The 21,225-nt window shown below is 40.7% G+C and overlaps 3 protein-coding genes across 4 annotated transcripts; all 3 read right to left on the bottom strand.

Moving 5' to 3' along the window:
- Positions 1 to 36: 36 nt before the first annotated feature.
- LOC119902492 (E3 ubiquitin-protein ligase TRIM8-like) lies at positions 37 to 3,594 on the bottom strand. Of its 2 annotated transcripts, none has more exons than XM_038718715.1 (6): positions 2,283 to 3,322; positions 2,102 to 2,141; positions 1,621 to 1,908; positions 1,137 to 1,454; positions 588 to 680; positions 37 to 482 (listed from the first exon to the last, which is right to left on the bottom strand). In XM_038718715.1, exons 1-6 carry the CDS (start codon positions 2,507 to 2,509, stop codon positions 372 to 374), a joined length of 1,077 nt encoding a protein of 358 aa, XP_038574643.1. In that variant the 5' UTR covers positions 2,510 to 3,322; the 3' UTR covers positions 37 to 371. The 2 variants fall into 2 exon arrangements, with proteins under 2 accessions (XP_038574643.1, XP_038574644.1); XM_038718716.1 differs by lacking the exon at positions 2,283 to 3,322 and adding an exon at positions 3,359 to 3,594 and having other exon boundaries at positions 41 to 482.
- Positions 3,595 to 4,117: 523 nt separating this feature from the next.
- On the bottom strand, positions 4,118 to 9,334 carry si:rp71-1g18.1 (uncharacterized protein LOC559922 homolog). Its single transcript, XM_038718713.1, has 4 exons — positions 8,492 to 9,334; positions 8,023 to 8,168; positions 6,671 to 6,758; positions 4,118 to 6,029 (listed from the first exon to the last, which is right to left on the bottom strand). Exons 1-4 carry the CDS (start codon positions 8,748 to 8,750, stop codon positions 5,068 to 5,070), a joined length of 1,455 nt encoding a protein of 484 aa, XP_038574641.1. The 5' UTR covers positions 8,751 to 9,334; the 3' UTR covers positions 4,118 to 5,067.
- Positions 9,335 to 9,452: 118 nt separating this feature from the next.
- On the bottom strand, positions 9,453 to 18,627 carry casq1a (calsequestrin 1a). The gene is made up of 11 exons (XM_038718714.1): positions 18,178 to 18,627; positions 14,835 to 14,928; positions 14,454 to 14,554; positions 14,152 to 14,263; positions 13,810 to 13,883; positions 12,159 to 12,289; positions 12,002 to 12,047; positions 11,778 to 11,832; positions 11,396 to 11,496; positions 11,197 to 11,271; positions 9,453 to 10,477 (listed from the first exon to the last, which is right to left on the bottom strand). Exons 1-11 carry the CDS (start codon positions 18,412 to 18,414, stop codon positions 10,115 to 10,117), a joined length of 1,389 nt encoding a protein of 462 aa, XP_038574642.1. The 5' UTR covers positions 18,415 to 18,627; the 3' UTR covers positions 9,453 to 10,114.
- Between the last annotated feature and the right edge of the window lie 2,598 nt (positions 18,628 to 21,225).

Below are 21,225 nucleotides of genomic sequence, written 5' to 3'. Positions count from 1 at the left end.
TTTCATAATTGATTCTGTATTAATGTATATATTCTGCTATGTAGCAGAAGGGAGTTACAAAACTCAATTTCACTCTATAACTTGTTATATTGTGACAATCAACCTACATGGAGCCAGTCTGTCTGTCAGTAATGAAACAAATTTAAGAAAAAAAGATAATCTCAACCTTGGATTATCTAGGAGATGGACCACAGAGTGCATCCTTATCATGACAGCTGTGTTAGTCAGTCGACTAAGCAAACACAGAGACAGAAACTGACCTACTGTTTAGAAGAGTCATAGGCTGTCACCTTTGGCTTACTTACTAGCAAATGATCCAAATATGACATGAGGAAACCTGTGTTATATTATCCTTAATGAAGTAAAGGTTCCTACACAAACACAATAGTAGGGGGTTTGGTCTTACCATAATACAGAACTATGAACCACAGACAGAGCAGCACCATTGTGACACTGTTGAGAAAAGGGTTCACTTTGTGTTTCTGTGAGGAAGAAAATACATATTAGATCTGAAAAGTGTTGGAAACAAACGGCACTATAAACCCATTAAAATCACAGATATTGAAAATTTAGATAACACAGCTTACTTCAAGCTGAAGGTCTTCTTGCAGTTTTTTTACAGACTCATTCGTATCTGTAATTTGCTCCGTGAGCATTTTGAAGTGCTGGTCCATGTACTCCTGTTGAATGCACACACAGTTAACCTTACTCCATCACATCACAGCTCTTTATTAAAGCTGTATGATGTTTTCACTGAGTGAATTATTTAAAACCAAGACTCTATGTTTTTTTATATGGCTGCACTGGTCCATTAAATGAAAATATTCTAGATGCTTTGAGCAGCATAATATACAAATTTTCCAAAGGTTCAACCTGGCATATTTGGTATCTTGTACAACATGAACTTCTAATGACTGATCCATGAGGTTTAAGAGGTTACGGCATGAATGAATCAGGTGGAGTGGGGATGGTACATGAAAGTCTTTCTGATAGTCAGGGACAAGAAAATCCAATTTCTCCATAGTGCTGTCCCAACATTACTCTGTAAATCCAACCTGATGTTTTTTACTTATTGACATAATGATGTCATGATTTGTCCCCTGCAATTTAGTGTAAAAAAAAGACTCAAAACTCACAGTCAGATGTCTTCTCAGGACAGTGGAGGCCTCAGTGGCCAGGTTGCCCCGCTTGGTCTCCAGGGCGCACACGTTGCAGATATAGCGTCTGGACGTGTTGCAGTAGTACCTCAGCACCTCGTCGTCGTGCTGCGGGCATTTCCTCTCCATGAGATCGCACAGGGGCCTGACCAAAGGGTGTCCCGTGAATACCGGAAGCTCCAGGTGGTCCTTGGTGTGCTCTTTGCACAGCAACACCTCACACTTCAGACACGTTTTAAAGGCCAGAGTTTTTTTCTCCGGGCAAAAGTCGCAGTACACACTTTTTGTCTGCTCGTCCTGCTTACAAAAACCAGATATTAAGATGTGGGAAAAGGTGTGTTAGACACATTTGTCCTCTTTTGAGATTAGGTTTAACATTCCACAACTATTCCTTTACTCTCTACATCTTTCAAGTGGCACGGATAAATAAGATTGTAGGTGAGAAAATGCTCATAGCAGATACCCTCCTCATCTTGATCACCCTGAAGTCCTCTGCGATGTTGGCCAGTGCGTAGCTCTTCTGGAACCTAATGTTCTGTCCAAAATCTTCCCTACAGACTGGGCAAGGTAAGAGAGTGTCTGAGGAGTGATCTATCACGTTATCAAGACAGCCCTTACACATGCTGTGTCCACAGGGCAGCTGCCGAGGATCCTTAAAGATGTCCCGGCACACTGGGCACGTCAGCATCTCCTCAAGCTTTGTTTTCTCTGTTTCTTCCATTTTTGATCCCTCTTCTTCCTCACCTTCTGCCTGCCAGAGGGGACAGGAGGGTGTTAACTGCTGCCTTTGTGAGCACTTACTATATCGTTTGTTATGAATAACCTCACGAGCCTCCAACCTTTAAAGTTAAAGCTAAGAAAAGCCCTCAGTTTTGCTTGTCTTCTGTTTTCTATACACACATTCCTAAAAGTGAAAGCACTGCGGAGTTTAAATTTGTACTTACTGGTGGGGCGGGGCTTAAGAGGAGTAGGATGTAACTTGGCCTATAGGATTACATAATCAAAATATCATTATTAGATACAACAAAAGCAGGACACTAATTAATTACACTATTCATTTTTTTAGTCATACATAGAGAGAAAAAAATAAACACGCGTTTGTGGACTTTTAGGGCGGCTTCACACCTAAAGGTCCGCTTCCTGAAACGAACCAGCGCTTGAATAACATTGTTTAAATTTTCCAGCTGGTCCGGTTTGCCTTCACAAAGGCAAATACTCAAACGGTCCAGAAAGTGTAAACAAAAGCCATGTGATGGAAATGGCGATCGATTATTGGTCACACAATCAGCTGGAAAAAAGACAACACACTCCTCCAAATCCTGGATATCATCACGTGGCACCATCAGGTTCATGTTGGTGTTGCTCGGATGTGATGTATTATGCAAAAAAAAAAAAATAAACAAAACAACAGCTTCTGTTTTCAGAATCTATATGTATCACCTTGGAGGAATTAATTCATGCTTAAGGATATGTCACCACATGCTACATACATTACAAAGTGGTGCCGACTTTCATCAACAATAAATATTACATATTATAATTACTCAGTTTGTATTATTAATATTTTATATTACGTGGGCTATTTGCTGTAATAGTAGTAATCTCTTTCATATTTCGACTGTAATTTTTCTATTCTCTATTATATCTCGTTTGCAGAGGTTTGACGGGTGACTGGTGTTAAACTCCCCCACCTTCTGGTATTAACTGTTGCAGTACTTTGCCTTTCTTTTTATTTCCTCTTAACATGTTTACTGTAGAAACACCAAGGTCAATTGGCAAACAGTGAAAACCTTCTTGGTAAATAAACGTATCCAGCTCATGTGCATGCCGAAGGCATCGCTAAACTAAATGGCAGAGCCATTATTGTTCCACTGGTGGGTTTTCTGTTAATTACAACCATCTTAAACTGTGAATAAGTCACGTAATGCAGCCTTAGGGCGAATAGGTGTAACATACTGTTTTCGTTTATCTGTGAGGTTGAAACCTGTCGACATTTTAAACCCGTTTTAAACCTTTAACCCTTTTCCCGAGTGACAAAATGTGAACCCGAAGTCGCGACTCCTCGCACAATAACGTAAAATAAAAATATTCTAACGTTTTGTTTCCTTTCTACAGTATCCAGCGGGATTTAACGTTCATATATCCGCTGATAAATCATATAAAAAGGCACTCCTTATACAGGCAGCCTCAAAATAACTTACCTTTCAAATTTAGCATTAAGTAGTTAACCGTGTTCTTGTCTGTAACTTCCCATCGTTACAGATCGTTAGCATGACTTTCCATTGCGTGGATTTACTAAAAATATAGATATGAAGTTTTATAAAAAACGCGACACAGGTGTTTTCATGAATGTATTATTATTATTATATAGTTTCTGTATAAATCTCGTCCTTTAACCCAGCTCTTACTGACAAACTACTTCCTGTTTACATCACGCAAAGCACGATGGGAACCCTGGTTGCAAAAAAAAGAAAAAAAAAGGGCTAAAAATAAAAACGTTTACTGCCTATTAATATAAGTGACAAATTCATCAAAATTATATTTTTGTTTTACACTGTCAGTGAAACGAAAATTGACAGTAACAAGGCTCATCATGTCCCTGGACTTGTTACACTCCTCTCTAATCTTACATCCATTTATAGACAAATGTTTGCTTTGCATACATATGTTGTAGACATTCATGCAAAGAGATCTGCCCTACATCATGCATAGTAACTCTCTTATCTAACGCCATGGCTTCTCTCTGTAGTCCTCCTGATCATATAGCAACATGCAAGTAACTGTCAAACAAACACATGTATTGACTTTACCATAAGAGTTCCTTATAACTGATCTATAAAACATTAATCAATTATTCAAGAACTATTTAGACATTAGTTACAACGTATAAACCTATTTTAGGACGGGTGCTTCATTAGAAAGTAGTGTGTTGAGGGTTTACACAAAAAAAAATACCAAAATCATGTGTCCCACAAAATGGCTTTTTTATTAAAACACAACAAAAATGTGATCAAGCACCAGAAGTTTTATAAAGATGAAAACACATTTGTAACAACGGATATAAAACACTTTTTAAAACAGTATTTTAAAAGGGAACATCATATATACACGTATCATAGTATGATTATCTTCCCAAAGTGTTAAAACCAGATTTCTTATAAAGTCAGCATTAATGCTCATATAGGTCATGAAAAGAAAGTCTACATACATTCAGTAATCAACGTGAATATGACACCAAACTACTTTTTGATAAGAGACAAGAGCGTTAAGTAAAAAAAAAGAAAGCATAATATAAAAATAATATAGACATCAAAAACTAACATCAGTGGCAGTACTTTATATAGGCCCACAACTGACACATGAAAGGTTGGCAGGTGAGGATGTTTTGCCCAGTCAGTCACCAGATATCTTCTCCCTGTAGGCTACCCATAAAAGCTTTTTAACTTTTACTGATGCAACCCATTTAACACCTCCTCTCCTTCAGCATGTATGTAGTATACCTGGTAAACTATGAGATTCTTTGCAAACTGACCATGTGTTTCTCACAATGTCTGATGCTAAAAAGTGGCAGTAGTGTTACAACTCTTGCACACTATTCAGGTCCCATTATTGGTCCACAATCACAGGAGACAAAAATATGGCAAGGAATAAGAAACAAAGAAATGTAAAAGACAAAATCATCTGTAGTAGAAAATGCCCCCGTCACACTGAAACTAATCGGTCATTAAAATATAACCTTTCTGGAATGGCTGGGTCTCAGGAACTAATCTGGGTCAGTGTTTCTGTTTTTTCCTTATAGCTTAAACCTTTCTCATCTCAGCTTTACATGCCAGTCTTCTACAAAAGTGATACAGTGTTTTCAGTCTGAGGTAGAAAATGGCGCAACCACTACCAGCCAATTTTCCCACAGCTACAAGCCAGCAATCGTCCTGAATGAAGGAACAAAGAATTCACACTGGTGTTTCTCCAGATTCTTCATAATCCTGAACATCTTTCCACAAGTAGTACAACTGAAAGGCTTCTCTCCAGTGTGGAACCTCAGGTGTGCTTTCAGATTCTCTCGCAAACGGAAGCTTTTGCTGCACTGCATGCAGGTGTGCGGCCTCTCCCCTGTGTGGAACCTCAAGTGGCGGCGGAGGCTCTTCCTCAGCGCAAACGTCTTCGAGCACACTGAACACGAGTATGGTTTTTCTCCGGTGTGAAAGCGCTCGTGCCGCCGGAGAATCTTCCTCCGCTTGAATGTCTTCCCACAGATGCTGCATGCATATCCATCACGGGAGTGGGTGACCACCTTTTGAAGCCGCCAAACCCCGTTTCCACAGGGGGTGAAGCAGCAGAGGCGATGGCCTGTGTGAAGACCTTGGTGGCGGCGGAGGTCTTTGGGCAGAGGCCAGCCAGTTTTGTTGTTAGCATCATCACCTTTAGCAACATCACCCTGAAGCGTCATCTCTGACTCAGGCACCGTGAGCATGTTCACCAGCTGAACCGCACAGGGACGCATCAGCTTTTGGTCGGGAGAAGTCAGTTTCAGTTTCATATGTAAATTGTTCTTCGTCTCCTTTGGTGTGGGGATCCGTTCCCAAACCCCAACCTGACCAGGCGTCACAGCTCCATCAGACGGGGACGGACTGTAGGCAGTGCCCTTAGCGGTGCTCACGCGGGCTGGCTGAGGCTCGGCTTGAACAGGCTTCTCGGGGCTGTCAGGTTTGGGAGCTGGAGACTCTGCCTTAAGGATCAACGGGCAAACAAACTTAACCTTCTCCCCAGAAATGCTATCACGTGTGTCTGGTTGGATCACGAGAGGCTTCTGTTTAGCTGGAGAGCATTGTGTAGATCCATGTCTTAAAGTCTCTGTCCTTGTTTCTGCAGAGACTGAAAAAGATTAAGACACATTATTTAATCACATTGGACATTCCCTCCACCCTTTTCCCAGAAACCTTCTTGTTTAGCTGTGATCTGTCTGAATATATTTCCAACAGAATAAATAACATTGCTGGCTTTGTCAGTTAAAAGTCATGGCATTTTGTCATTCAAACAGTGTTTCCTGGTTTCTTCAACTGATTTTACTTATACTTATTTGTGAGTAAGAGACGCCAATTTCTCTCTCCCTCTCTGTCTCTGCATGTTTTATCTTTTGTTTACTCTAACGGCTTCTCCTGTTCAGGGTTACCGCGGAGTGCAGCCTATCCCAGCATCCACTGGGACTCCTGTCAGTTTATGACAGGGACATATTGTGTTCATGTTTGTCTGTTTTTTTGCAGAACACAATGCACATTTAAGGAAAAAGCTTAACAAATATAATTTCAGGTGGTTTTTATAGCACTTATTGTTTCTGATAATTATTGGTATTATGACATACTGTTGAAATCAAATATCTAACAAGCATATAGTAAAACTGAAAATCTTTCCAATCTTATTGCAAATTATGCATGGGATTACATCCATGATTATGCTTCCTGTTAGTATGTTTTCAGCCTTGTATTTCAATTCACTGTCTTGATACTTTTCCTTACCATGCAAAACAACTTCTGTTTGTCGATTGCTGTCTGTTGGGGACTCAAACCCACTCAACTCCACCATGTCCAAAGTCTGCGTCAGAACCTTATTAAAGAAGAAACCCAGGGAAAAAATAAACAGATTTTTTTTGCTGTAGTTGATATTTATGTTGATTTCTTATCAGCTCTTGTTCCTGTCCGTAATAAACAAACATGCATATTTTTACTGTAGAACTGTAAAAAGGTTTTGAAGTATAAAAAATAAATACATTTGATACCTCAAAAACAAGTATGACGTAATGGGGCCGTGTATGCTCAGGCAATTCATTTTTATTTGTTGAACCAAAAATGGAAAAAAGTTTTTCCTTTTTTGTTGTCAGAATAAAAAAAATCAAATATACAACACATTATTTTGTTATTCTGTTTTTCTTGTGATTTAAAAAAAAACAATCTCCGCAGTGTTTTCCTGCGCGCCAAGTTGTGTGTGACGAGCACCATGCTGAATGTCAATATGCGTTCTTTGGCTTGGCAAACAGTAGGACAATTAAGTAGCCTCCTGTAATCCATTGCTTAAAACAAAGGGAAAGATTACTCTGGAGCTTCCCACAAGATCTATCAGGCATCCCACCGGGGCAGTTCCCTTAAGTCAGATGTTGAGTGTTGGTGCGGGGATTGTCAGGCAAGGAGGGAAAGCATCACTGAAGGCACAGGGGTAACTGAATCAGCTGCACAGGTGCTTGCACTGTCACGATGTTCATTCATTCATAATAGTGCATGATGCGAATGAGCAAACATCAGATTGTTTCAGCTTTCCCAATGAGGGTGTCGCCCTGACACTATTTTTGTAAAGTTTCATGCACCTTAAAATGTTTTTCATAGGGGGGGGGGATAATAATAAATCAACGCCGACTTCCTTGACCTTTACGTTTCCCCTCCAGCCAGCAGTCAACATACATGGCTACCACCCTGCTTTAATTGTCAGGCTGCCCCATACCAACCAGCCAACCTTCTGCAAGCAAGCAGATGTTTTTGTAGAGATGCAGTTACGGACAAATGGTTTGCTGTCCAATTTGAAGACAAAAATTGAATTTCCTTCTTCTTTTTTTTATATTCACACGAAAAACAAAAACAAACAAAATAATACACTGTATATTTTTTTCCCTCTGGGATCAATAAAGTTTTTCTGATTCTGATTATCATGTCAAGCAAGTTGAACAAAGCTTTGGCTGGAGGGCACACAGGCCCTGTGAGAACAGGCCAGGCTCTGATGACAAGCTACAATGTGTAAGTCACATAGTTGCTCACACTTCCCTTCATCCTGTTCCTTCTTTTTCCACGGGTGACTAACACCCCAATAAATTCTCACTGACCTGTTCCTTCACAGGCGACTGTTCGAGGTCAACTTGGCCATTATCTTCAGCCAGGAGAATTACTGGAATGAGACACCCCTCCACCACCTCCACCTCCTCCTCCCTGCACTCCCTGGAACAATCCCCATCCGAGGGTAAAGAGGGGCCTGTGGAGAAGAGGGGGGAGGGGTTAAGACAGAGGGACACATACATTCCTTTACACTGGGTTTGCAATGGGGGAACACTCTGCAGGAGTTCAGCGCTACAATTAAAAGTGAACATAGTTTGCAGGAACTAAATGCACAAATGCAACTAAGTCTGTGCTTATTTCAAGCACAACATGCTATGGCATGCTTCTGATCTTATCATGCAGTTAAGTTTTTAAGGAGCAACTAGTCTACACGCTCTCCTTATGCAGCTATCCCTGCAACCTAGCGGTGCACGCAAACAGGAAGTCATAGCATTTAAAGCTCCTAACACACACACACACCACAAAGCTCGAACGGGGGATACATGTCTCTGTCCACTTGCACTCCGATGCTGCGTTTTGTGTCCTCGATCGATAAACTATCCAGCGTCTCCACGGTTTCATTTTCCCTTTTGTCTTCATTGCGGCCCACATCCACATCCAGCGCCGATGCTCGATACCTGCTCTCGAACAGTTTGGTTAACTCCACGGTGGCCGCTTTGACCAGCGCTCCCAGCACCGACTCCACCTGCGCCTGGAGGTTCACGACGCCCGCCGACATTTTGGCTGAGTCGTCTTTGCAGGATTCAGCGTTTGTACAAAAAAAATCAGAGTAAAATGGAAGTAATTAGCAGGGGTTTTTATTTACCAACGACAGCCACATGGCTTGCAGAAAGAAGGGGCGTGTCTCGTACTGGCGCAGGCGCGCCAAACACTTTGGGGCGGCCAGTTACATTTATTCTATGGTTGCGTCACGAAATAAGAGGGGCGGAGCCAAACGATGATTAGACCCGATATAAATCTATGCTCAGAACAGAGAGTGCTTTTGTGTTTCACGTTCTCTCATGTTTAGCCACACAGGCCCTGTCTCCTTTTCTGGGTATTTGTGGTTTTTTTTAAAGATGGATATTTGAGATGTCTTTGTTTTAAGATTCCTTTCTTAATAAAAACAAGACGGGGACAAGAATGCAATCTTTTTCTACATTTTGGAGGGCACCTCCAGTGTTAATAGCAAAACACTTAGTTGCTTTGTGTCTATGACAATTGACTATGTAATTAGTGGAAGTCACAGTGTACGTTATGTCTTTATATATTTATATTTTCAAAGTGGGACCGTGGTTACAGGTGGCCATCGTGGAGGGGAACAAAGCCTTATTATTTCTACCTTGGCTTCCACCGACACTTTGTGGCAGCGCAACAATTCATCTTTAGGCTGGCAGAATTTCACACACAAACACCTTTAAAAAACTATACAGTAATAGGGTTTCTGTCCAAGCTGTCATTTATTTAAGACTTTAAAGTAAGTTAAATGTCTCTTGTTACAAAAATAGAATATGGCTGTTGTCATATTTCATTATCGTAGAAAACATCCATATGATGTACAGCACTTTCAGTGTACAGCGTTACATTGATTTCACAGAGCAGGCTGGTGATGGAAAAGTCTGCTAGCACCCTTGGATCTGGCTTCAGTTGTTTCGATACGGGGTCAAACAAGAAAATAAGTGAACAAATAAAACACATTCAAACTGCAACAGACTTCACAGATGGACTCAGACATAATGCATACAACATTGCAACCCCTCCAGTACTTCAGTAAAGCAGATATATCAGTTGATGGCAAGGTTTTAAAAGAATTTCTTTTTTTTATTGTACTGGACAGTGTTACATGTGGGAATAAAGGCACCGTGGGATCTTAGAAAGTACTTTTTTACATGGAGGATTAGTGAATATGTTGGGGAGAGGGATAAACGAGTAATGGAATATTATTCTGGTGAGATGCAGAGAGAGGATGACGAAAAGATGTGATATCAAAATTAAGTTCAACATAAGAACTAGATACAAAAGAAGATTATTTGACAGAGCTGATGATGTTGACTCTTGAAACTGAATTGGTCAGACTTAAAGAGTAAATTATGACTTCATGATTTAATAATCATCATCATCATCATCGTCGTCATCGTCATCGTCGTCGTCGTCGTCATCATCGTCGTCATCATCGTCATCATCATCGTCGTCATCGTCGTCGTCATCGTCGTCATCATCGTCGTCATCATCATCATCATCATCGTCATCATCATCGTCGTCATCGTCATCGTCATCGTCGTCATCATCATCATCATCATCGTCATCATCATCATCGTCGTCATCATCATCATCATCATCATCATCATCGTCATCATCATCATCAGGATCGATTTCACCTGACAGAACATCCTCGATCCAGTCCTCCAGCTCGTCTACAGATGGCAAGTCCTCCCCATCATCCATGTCCATCCACACGCTGTCAGCCTGCAGAGTGATGAAGAACAAATGAAACCATACTCTGGGGAGGCGAAAGCCTTAAAGGTACCCTGTGGAGTTTTGGACTACTAGTAGCCCTATGGAGCAATTTTTCACAAGCGGCCCCCCGTTTTGTTTGTATCGTGCACAAAGGGTTGTAGCTTTTGAGGTAAATTCTATATACAAAGGTATAGATAGATTGTGGACTTGTCTGTAACCTGCTTGGGGTTACAGTCCTTTTGAGCCCCTACATGTACATTCATTCAACCAATTTTACCCAAAGTCTCATAAACGAACCAAACTGTCTACACTGGGATACTGCTATAGGCTGCTACATGGTGCACAGTCTGACTGTGCACCATGTAAACATGATATAAACTGATACAAACTGAAAAGTGAAGGGTCTTAAAAATAGATTTTGACACAGGGTCCCTATAAGACAAAGCACAATTCATATGGAGCATGATTGGGTGAGAATGCTTTTTCAGAGCACTTACTGTTTCAGTTTTAAGTGTTCTTCAGATTTATAATTAATCAAATTACGACAAAGTGATTGCACCAGATATAACCAGGGATTTTCAGGGTATTACTGGGTTCATAGGACAGTTGGTCAGTCTCTATTATTTGAGTATTATGTACTCTGAGTATATACATATGTATAACAGAATACAGCAAAACACACAAAGGCATGGGCAATGTACGAAGGAAGTACCAAAAATATTACTCACATCATCAGCATCGACAACACCAATCTGTGGGGAGGACAGGTCAATTCCAAAAGTCTTCTCCCAGTGTGGCAGAAGCTGCAGGGGAAAATATTATGATTAACCCCACTGTTATAATCCAGGGTGAATCAAATGACTGTGAGTCAAGGAGTACCGAGACAAGTTTCTCCGGTATGCATAATGCACTGTGTTATATTCTTACCAGGGGGAAATCGTCAGGGTCAATCCAGACAATGCTGAGGTCGGGGTTGTCGGTGTTATCCTCTGCAACTTGCTTCAGGATCTCAAGGAACTCAAAACCGTCTAAGGAGTGGAGAGGACAGCAGTGAAACTAAGATTAAACTAATGGGTATTTGCTGATTCTTTTATTGCTCATCCTTCATTCACCTGCAGAAGGACTACACAGCTTTATGGGACAGTCTGATTAAATTTGACCTATCATCACCATGCAAAAACCTCTTCCAACCCCGTTGCTGCCCCATGTAACACTCCCTAGATGTGCTTTGGTGACTGGTTATAACTGTTTTATAATCTGGTGGTGTTTCTGTCAGCAATGTTTTACAGTTAACTCAGGGTTCCTTTACCTGGGTCAGCCTCCTCTGCAAAAGCAATGATATGTTCACCACCAACATCGTCATCCTGTGGAAAGAATAAAGGCAAACTGAACCCACTGGGGTTAACTTGTTAAAGTTACAATTTCAGGAACTTCAGAAACTGTAGTTTAATCTCATCAAAGTTTCCTCATTGAAGAATAGTAGTACAAAAACAGACCTTTGGTTTAATTTGTTGTGGTGTTGAACGTACTTACCCAGATCTCGTACATGTTGTGGGGTTGCAGCTTCCTCATGGTTGGTCTTGAAAAGCACAGGAGTATGCGATTTTATGCATTTTGTTTTACAGTATGGAAGGTAAAGCGCCTACCTCATGAGATCACTGTAGTAGATTATAGAATTAATGAGACTTACCTGTCGTTATCTTCAATGAATTTCACCAGCTCCTCCTCAGAGTAAGGTTTTCCTGGGATGACCACTGGATCATCAATGAAGGGCTCATAGAAGTCTACCTCATTAAGCTTCAGCTCCAGAGCCTTGGCAATCTGTAACACACAATCAAAGGATTAGAACTAACAACTGAGCACAAAGGACCTGGGAACCATGCAGAAATGAATGGTTTATAACATAAAAAGGTTTAATTCACAAGATATTTCACCAGTTTAGTTTGTTTTAATAAATGCAAACAATTTGTCGTAAGTCATTTTGACTGTTTGAGGTCAACATTTTTAGATCTACAGTATGGCATGTTTGAATGAAAGCTGTCTTGTAGAAGGTGTGCTAATTGAAAGAACGAGCGATACAACAAACACTGGAGGTATATTGAACATTCAGCCTCCAGAATTTGCCTGTCTGCAGACACATACTTCATCAGTTTTTATTTGGAAAAGCAGGCATACTACTGTACGTCTAGCTCTTACAATTTTATCAATGAGGACTTCTAGGTAGTCTCACAAAAGAAGGAAGAACCTTTCAGCTGCAACATCATCAATCAAGAATCTAAAATGGTCATTTTAAATAACAACAAATTATTACTTGCAGACATAGAAACAGAATGACCTTTGTCTCATACTGGTGTCTTTCTCTGTGTGTTCGTAATGACTGGCTGGGTAGATAGGAATGTGTCGATGCCTAGACAGCTAAGGACGAGAGATATGGCGCTCTTCTTCAGTCTTAGATGTTTACAGACTGTCTCCCCTAAGAATATATTACCTGTGTGAATGTGACCTGCTAATTACAACGTGACTTAGGCTAACTTGGGTAAGCATAGTGTCTTGTTTTGAACCAATGTCCAATAGAATCTTCACACATGTAAATATGGGTGACGAATAACCTTGCTATTCTATAATAAGTATAGTATTAGTATTAGTAGTTCTAGGAAGGAGGAAGGAGGCGGCTTTGGCTCAGGAGGTAGGAGATATAATGGGTTGCCTGTTAATCGAAGGATCAACGGTTCGATCCCCCAGCTCTTCCAGTCTGTGTCAAAGTGTCCTTGGGCAAGATACTTAAACCCAAATTGTTTAAGTATCTTGTCGTAGATAAGATACTTAATGGCAAGATTCAGTGTGTGAATCTTGCCATTCACACACTGATAGCTGTTCCATCAGTGTGTGAATCACACAATTATAATATAGTAAATATATATATTGTTTGTTTTAAGTGTTAAATACATCAAATAGCTCTTTATGGAGTGCCTCAAGGCTCAATTTTTTGGCCCATTGCTTTATATAAACAATGGATCAAATAATAATATGTAATGTCAAAAGAGTTGCTAGTAGTGATGAATCCACAGAGAATAATAACCCAATTCCAGCAACTCTCATGTCTACGGAACGTTTACCATCTTTTAGCTATTGCTTTGGTTTTCTGGCAAATACTACAGGCTATGCCCTCATCAACCTCATTTTCAGCAGCTGTCGACAGCTGTTTTGAGAAAAAAAAGCTTTGATAAACCCACTGGACATGTATCAGCACCAAACAACAGACAGAGAAAGCTTTTGTTTTAATACTTTTCATATAGCTCTATGTGTCTGATCAAACGTATATAATTATCGTGATTACTTACCTTGGGGTTGAATGTGGCAAAGAACTGGATGTGAGGATGAAACTCTTCAGCAGCATCGGCAAAAGCCTCAAAATCTGAAATTTTACAGGCATCCATCAAGTTGTTTCAGTAGATTGCCCCCTGTATGAAATATCTATGAATGTAGACTTGTTGCCCTCATCATTACTTTAGCTGCTAGCGTGCTTACTTAATAATCATGTTAAAAATCAAATCCGTCTGCAACTTAAAGTTAAATCAAGCAATCTGAGCCTGGTCTCTGTTGCACTTGCTTGACATGCAATTATGAGCAATTGTGTTGAAGCAAGCAACAGGTTATCATGCCATCACAGTACAGATTCTTACGTTCTGACTTGTGACTCTTAAAGTAGCCCACCAATTTGATGTCCTCTTCGACATTTTTGAAGCCTTTCAGTTCCCTACTATTGTCAATAATTTCCACGGGGTCCTCAAGAACCTATGAATGAAAATGAGGGTCATGGAGGAGAAAAGGGGGGAAACAACGAAGATGGAGGTGACAGAAAAGAAGAACCCCGAATTAGATTCCGAGGGTCATCTTCAAATAAAGCAAAGTGGGATTTAAAGACTTTTTTTTTTGTTGCTAAAATAAGGCAGGGTATTAACTGGGAGATTATATCCTCACGAACATCATAGATGAACTCCACAAGAGTGTCTGCTGCAAACTCGCCATCATATTCTATGACTTCATCGTCTGTGAAGATGTAGACGCTGTCAGACTCATCAAGGCCTGGGGGAAAAGAGAAGAAGGTGTTTACCTCGTCCTTCCCACATGTTTTATATTTATCTTCCATGAGAACAAGAAACATTAAAGTGAAGGAGGGAATATCCCACTGAAAGCTACATTATCTCTAGTTAGACAGGTTAGTTACAATTATTATCCTTTAGAGATTAATAGTTTATCTCTGGCTGAGTAAATGGCTGAGATACTGATACTGGCTGGTGTCATTTTGCATAATGATATGTTATAATGATATATAACTAAGTGTCTGCAGCTGTGGAGTGTTTACCTAATTTCTTTGCAACTACTTTGTCGAGCTTTGCATCGATGAGACCGACTCCGACATCCTCATCATCAAACTCATCCAGGACCTGGGCTGCAAGCTGTGAAACAAAGACACTGTCATGTAACTTTAGATTTGTCAGTTTAGTCTATAAAACATGGGAACATATGTCTGTATAAGTGTACAGTAAAATTTGTGTTTATATCCAAATCTCATGCACATTTATGCTTTTTTGACATATTTGTGTCAATCAGTAGTTTCATTACCATAAAAGCATGCTTTTCAGAGCGCTGCTTATGCACTTTCTAAATCTGTATGAAACTTGAACCTCATGACTGACAGTTGGTTCCACGAATGACAGTGCCACATACACAGCCTGACTGCATTCAGGAAGTGGTTTGAGGGTTGTCTCAGTGTGTTTGGAGGGTAAAAAGCACGCACGCATGCTCACACACATACACATCGGTGTCACAGATCTTGAGCAGCTGCTTTTACTGGCATCTGCAATAGTTTGACCATCCAGGCTGTTTTGCAGGTTGTTATGCAAATAATTCTTGGCATTTATATTAATTTGACTGGTGTTGCAGATGGGTGGGGTCTAGTAGAGCAGTTTCTAGTTTGTAGCTTAGCAGCAGGTAAGTAAGGTATGAACATACTTTATATATAATGCAGAAATATGTACAATTGGAATTATATACATTTTAGAAAAGCAAATTAAGTCTGTAAGTACAGTCATTTTTGCATTGCACTATATTTTGTTGCAGACCCCCACCCTTTTGGCATTTAAGAAGGCTAAAATAAACTTTTAAAGGGCAAGTGATTAAGGCTTGATACCATCCAAGCAAGTGAAGATGGATACATTTGAGGATAAACTGTAATGACCACATATGAAAAAACACTGGTGTCTCCTAATGTTCGAATTGTTTTCCATTTCCTGTATAACTTTAACAAAACTAACAAATTACAAATCTGCAAGTATGTGAAATGAGAGATAAATGTGTATTTGCATTGTATTGACACATTACAGGGTGTGCATCTTGATTTGAATATGTAATATGAATATAATATGAATAAATTCAATTTTTATTTAGTTATCTGGTGGCATCTTTGCTTTGCATTAATTTCATAACTGTGTCTGTCCTCTAAATATAAAACATGCAAAGTTGTCTTTGGATCTTGGTGCACAGAATCTGTATCTGCAGTAATGTAGCTGATATGTAAGGTTAAACCAACAGCCTCAGTATCTGGGATGGGATTTTATAGCTTTCACAGCTGCATTTGTTCTATCTACACGACATGCATGTAAATACTGTCCTGTTGTGCCTGTTCACTGGGACATATATGTATGGCAAAAACATAAATACATATACATAAATACATGTGATAAAATGTAATTTCCTGCCGTGACAATGAGATAGTTATTACTGCTGTGAAAAAATGATCTATCCTCCTATTGGACAGTGCAGAGTCATCCTATTTTGATAATAACAATAGTGTACTTATCTGTTTTCATGGACAGTGACCAATTTAAAAGCACAGTGCATTTAGTATGGAGAATGCGGGCCCTTTAATCTCAACATGGCAAAATTATTAAGCATTAAGTCTAAGCCACAAAACGTAGAACTCTGTCACAGTGTTCAGGCCACCTTAACAGTCTTCTTTGACCAAGGGAGAAAACACTTAAATATGACTTCCTCACTCTCATTATATCACATTTCATTTAACTTTAACTAGCCTCCACAGAGCGCCTTGACCTCTGAGATGTTGAGCCTTCTGCTGTTGTCTGTTACTAATAATAAAACCTCATCAAATGTGAATCATAATACATTCTTAAGGAGAAACACAAGCCTTCAGCGAGCTTGACCCACCACAAAAGCAGCTCGGGATAAATATAGTGCCAGAAGCCACACCAGCCCCAGGACTATTTTGGCGAGGTGGCAGTGATGCTCAGCCCTCTGGGATCCGCTGACAAGTACAGTACTGCAAGTGTCAATCACAGCGCCGAGCTGAGCCAGCACTACTGGAGCCAGAACCTTCAGTCCTGGCCTCCAGCCCTGAGACCAAGCCCTAATGCTCCCATACAGAGGCTGTTGAGATGATGTGATATGCTGAGGAGAGCAGCGTCTCTCTCTCTCTCTCTCTCTCTCTCTCTCAGTTTTGGTTATAAATGTTTTCCTTCCTATAATTACCTGTTACTGATTTTCATTTATTTTGTTGACTTTACATCATTAGATAGAACCACCCAAAGTCCTTCCACATGAATGCGGCAAAAAGAAAAATCCAATTTTTCTCGCTAATCTATCTGCACATGAAATTAATGGGATGATCACAGCTGTCAAAAATGAGTCAGAGAAAGAGCTTGAATGTTTTGTAGGGACTGCTGATTCCACTTAGAGTCATCCAACTGAATTGATTTCAGAAATCTGCTTTTGAATTTGGTAGTAATTGCAGAGTTTTGTGCCCGCTTTGCATGTCAACTCTAAAAGGAGCCACCAGCAATGCCTGCAGCTCTCCTGAAAATATAATAATGTATCCGGTGTATAAGGTAGCAGCCTTGACTGTGCACTGTGTAGTGGCCAGGCCAAATGCTGTGAAATATGGTCCCGTATATGTATTAAAGTCATCAGCACAATCACTTTTTTAGAGAACTTTCACAGTAGATATTAGTCCAGTATTTATTTAAACAATATAGATAGATAGATAGATAGATAGATAGATAGATAGATAGATAACTTTTCCTGGAAAATGTGGTATAGGACTATGTGATCAGTATTTTCTGAGGTAACCTGAGAAAACACCTGGGTCCTGAAACCTGAAAGCTTTGTTCTGAATGATGATGTAATTGTCTGTTTGCGAGGATTGTGGTGAAACGGCTAAGTCTCCAGGTTGACAGGAGACCTGAGGTGTGAAAGACGTACTGATAGAGGTGTGTCAAATGCATCAACTCACACACACACACACACACACACACAATGTACACAGGCCCAGAGTTTGCCAGAATACATGATATTTCAAATCCTCACAGCTCAGCTCTTTGCCTCCACGCTGATGACACACTGCAGGCTTATGACACATTTTCAGGAGTTCACCTATCAACAGTTCTGAATCCAGCAAAGCTATTTTCCACCTTGTAGCATCACTTTTCCATGATAACTTTAAGTGTTCAATTTCACTTTTAACTGTTATCAAATATTCTCTTTCCTTTCCTTTTTTCCTTTTCCCTTCATTTTTACTCTTAATTGCAATTTTGAGTTCAAGACATTTGCATTATGAATCCAGCACTAGTTATACTGTTTCCTCATCACTAAGCTAACCTGCTTTTCTAACCATAGTTCCCATCTCAACCCACCTCAAGGGCCAACTCCTCAATCTCAAACTGTCTCTGGGCGACGCGGCTGGATCCGGGATGGTCATGGTAGTACACTACCATAACATCGTACTTCTTCATCACAGACTTATAGTTCTTGGCATTGAGGTCGTGGACACGGTCTTTTCCATCATACTCTGGGAAGTCCAAGCTCTCCTTGCCCAATGATAGCCCCCCAAAGGACAGCAAGACCGCCACCAGCACCCAGGTCCACTTCATGGCTCCTCTTTAAGATAATGTAAATGTATTTGCCGTTTCAGAAAGTAAACAAATGGGAGGGACAAAAACAAAAACAAAATTGTTTGTTCAAAGTATGGAGAACCCCTTCCAATCCGCGTCACCCAGAAGAGAGCAAGACCAACTCTTGCATCCACCTTATTAAAAACCTCACATGGGAAACTGGGAGTGGGGCACAGGGTGCAAGAGGGGCTGGGCTAAGTTTGACATAGGTGTGAGTGTGTGTCTATGTGGGGTGTTACAGAGCATGGGTAAAATCAGGCGGGGGCTGCTGTGGTTGCTGGGGTGACAGCTTTGTGTGTATGTGTTTGTGTGTGCTTGTGCATGTGTGCTTGAGTGTGTGTTGCAGACCTGTCAAAGTGGGTGGAGTGAGGAGATGACGCTCCCTCTATCCAGACTGAGAACAGAGAAGACAGTGATGGAGGTGGAGGGTGCATAAGCAAGGAATGAAGAGATGAAGATGAATGGTGTATGTGTATTTGCGTGCGTGCTGAGCCTGTCTGCTTTGCGCCAAAAGAAGAAAGAGTGATATGATGGATATAGAGGTGGCTTTGAATATGAGGCAGTCTTTTCCCATATTAAGTGTAGATGGAGGCTTGGATCCTAGCTAAAAATAATGGATGTGGGACAGAGAAGTACATATCAGGAGGGGGTGCTGGTGTCTAATTTGCTGCTGCTGGCACCGGCACAGCGCTAGAATGTGGCACTGGGTCACTCAGGGACATGGAGGGAGTGAGGAGAGGACAGGGTGGTGCACCTGCTGAGGATTCAGGGCATAGGTGTCACTTAGCCCTGACTCAAGAAGAAAGTGAAACATAGAGTTTTATGGCAACGGTGGTGGTGGTGGTGGTGGCGGTGGGGGGGTTTGAGTATGCCCCATCTGTGCATACAGTACACATGTGCCCTGTGCAAAGTGTGCTTGAGATGACTGCATGTAATACTACTTTACAAATTGAAAGGGAAGCGGTAAGCTATAAATAAATATAGTCTACATGGTATCGTAATACTCCTTTTGACCCCCAACACACACGTACACGACACACCCCTCGTATCTGTAGCAGGACATGCAACCCACAGTATTAGAGCGGAAAGTTTAAATTTGAAGTTGAAAGATGCACTGACTTTATGAGTGTGTGGTAGAGATGGTGTCAAAGACTGTGGAGAATAAAGCTAAACTGTGGCTCACTGTGTTACTGTAAACATATAATCTGTGGCAGTACACTTTTAGCTGTATCCCAATCAGTGACGTCACAGCAAGTGTTTCAACTTTGAAAACACCTGCTGTGACGTCAATAACCGAGGTGTGGAGGTGTGGAAATGCAACAGTTGTTTTGTCTTTTGTGTTTCACAGTGGATTTAACTACTGATGTACAGAACACAGAAGCTCCAAAAATATAAAAATTCATTATTCGTCATAAGGGGCAGCGCGGTGGTGCAGTGGTTAGCACTGTCGCCTCACAGTTGCCCCGACCTTTGTGTGTGGAGTTTGCATGTTCTCCCCGTGTCCGCGTGGGTTCTCTCCGGGTACTCCGGCTTCCTCCCACCATCCAAAGACATGCAGGCTAGGTTAATTGGTGTTTCCGAAATCATCCTTAGGTGTGGATGTGAGTGCAAGTGGTTGTGTGTCTATGTGTGGTCCTGCGATGGACTGGAGACCTGTCCAGGGTGTACCCCGCCTTTCGCCCAAAGTCTGCTGGGATTGGCTCCAGCCCCGCCGCGATTATTCATCATTATTCACCTCACCTACATGGAGCATTTGTGTCTCATTCTCTCATTCTCCTCAGTTCACCAAACATTAGCCTCCAAGTCCATCCTCTTGAATACATGCCTTAATGCGGTGGTTCTCAAACTTTTTCACATCAAGGACCCCTAAACTGACACAAATTAGACCACGGACCCCCATTTGATAAGATTTTGTCCTAAGGTCCCCCATCTGATCTGAGGATTTTTGCTTTTAGATGTTTTATTTACAAAAAGTGTATGAAACCTATGACCAATGTAAGCATACATTACGTCTTTGTTACTTATAGATGGAATAATAGTGAAAATAAACTATTCCCCTATTTGCTGGGAAAAAATCTAAATGGTCCTATTTTCTTTATAGCTCATTTGTTAGTCCTATAAAAAAAACTGTTGCTATCAAGAATCCACACATATTGGTGCATACAGTGTATACAGTATTGGGAGAGGCTCTATGGGATGGTTTGTCCAGGGGAGGAACTCTAATTTCATTTCACTTATCATGTTTGCAGCAGTTACCTCTCCTGCTCAGTAGATGACGCTCTCTAATCTAAACTATGACCAAAACCTGAACCAGTTACCCCGGGTCTTAGAACCATAGGCTAAGTGATGTTATAATCAGCTTAGATCAGGGGTGTCAAACTCATTTTCACTAAGGGCCACATAAGCATTATGGTACGCTCAAAGGGCGTAGGACTATTTAAACATACTTCACTGCATAAAAAAATTCCTTAACATATTGTAAAATCTCTTTATTTGATTATTTATCCTTCTGAAGTTAAGGACATTTAACCCATCAGATGCTATAAGCAAGCACATTTCTTTGTTATTATAACATTATGTAGGCTACTTTTCAAGTAGGCCTACACAACAAAGACAAATATCATCAAACTATTACACTAACTTTTCACTTTTACTCAGACGAGAGGGGAGAACTATGGTAAAACAACAGATGTGGCATTTGATTAAACAAACGGCTGCACACAGCCTTGCAGAGGGCATCCATCCAACTATTGAGACAGATGGTTTTATTACCTGCAAAAATGCCGACGT

This window comes from Micropterus salmoides, unplaced genomic scaffold (genome assembly GCF_014851395.1).
Source record: "Micropterus salmoides isolate LMB-PRFRI ecotype aquatic unplaced genomic scaffold, ASM1485139v1 Ms_hic_scaffold_14, whole genome shotgun sequence".
Classification (NCBI taxonomy): domain Eukaryota; kingdom Metazoa; phylum Chordata; class Actinopteri; order Centrarchiformes; family Centrarchidae; genus Micropterus; species Micropterus salmoides.
Note: the sequence above shows the minus strand (reverse complement) of the source record. Positions and strands in the feature narration are given on the sequence as shown.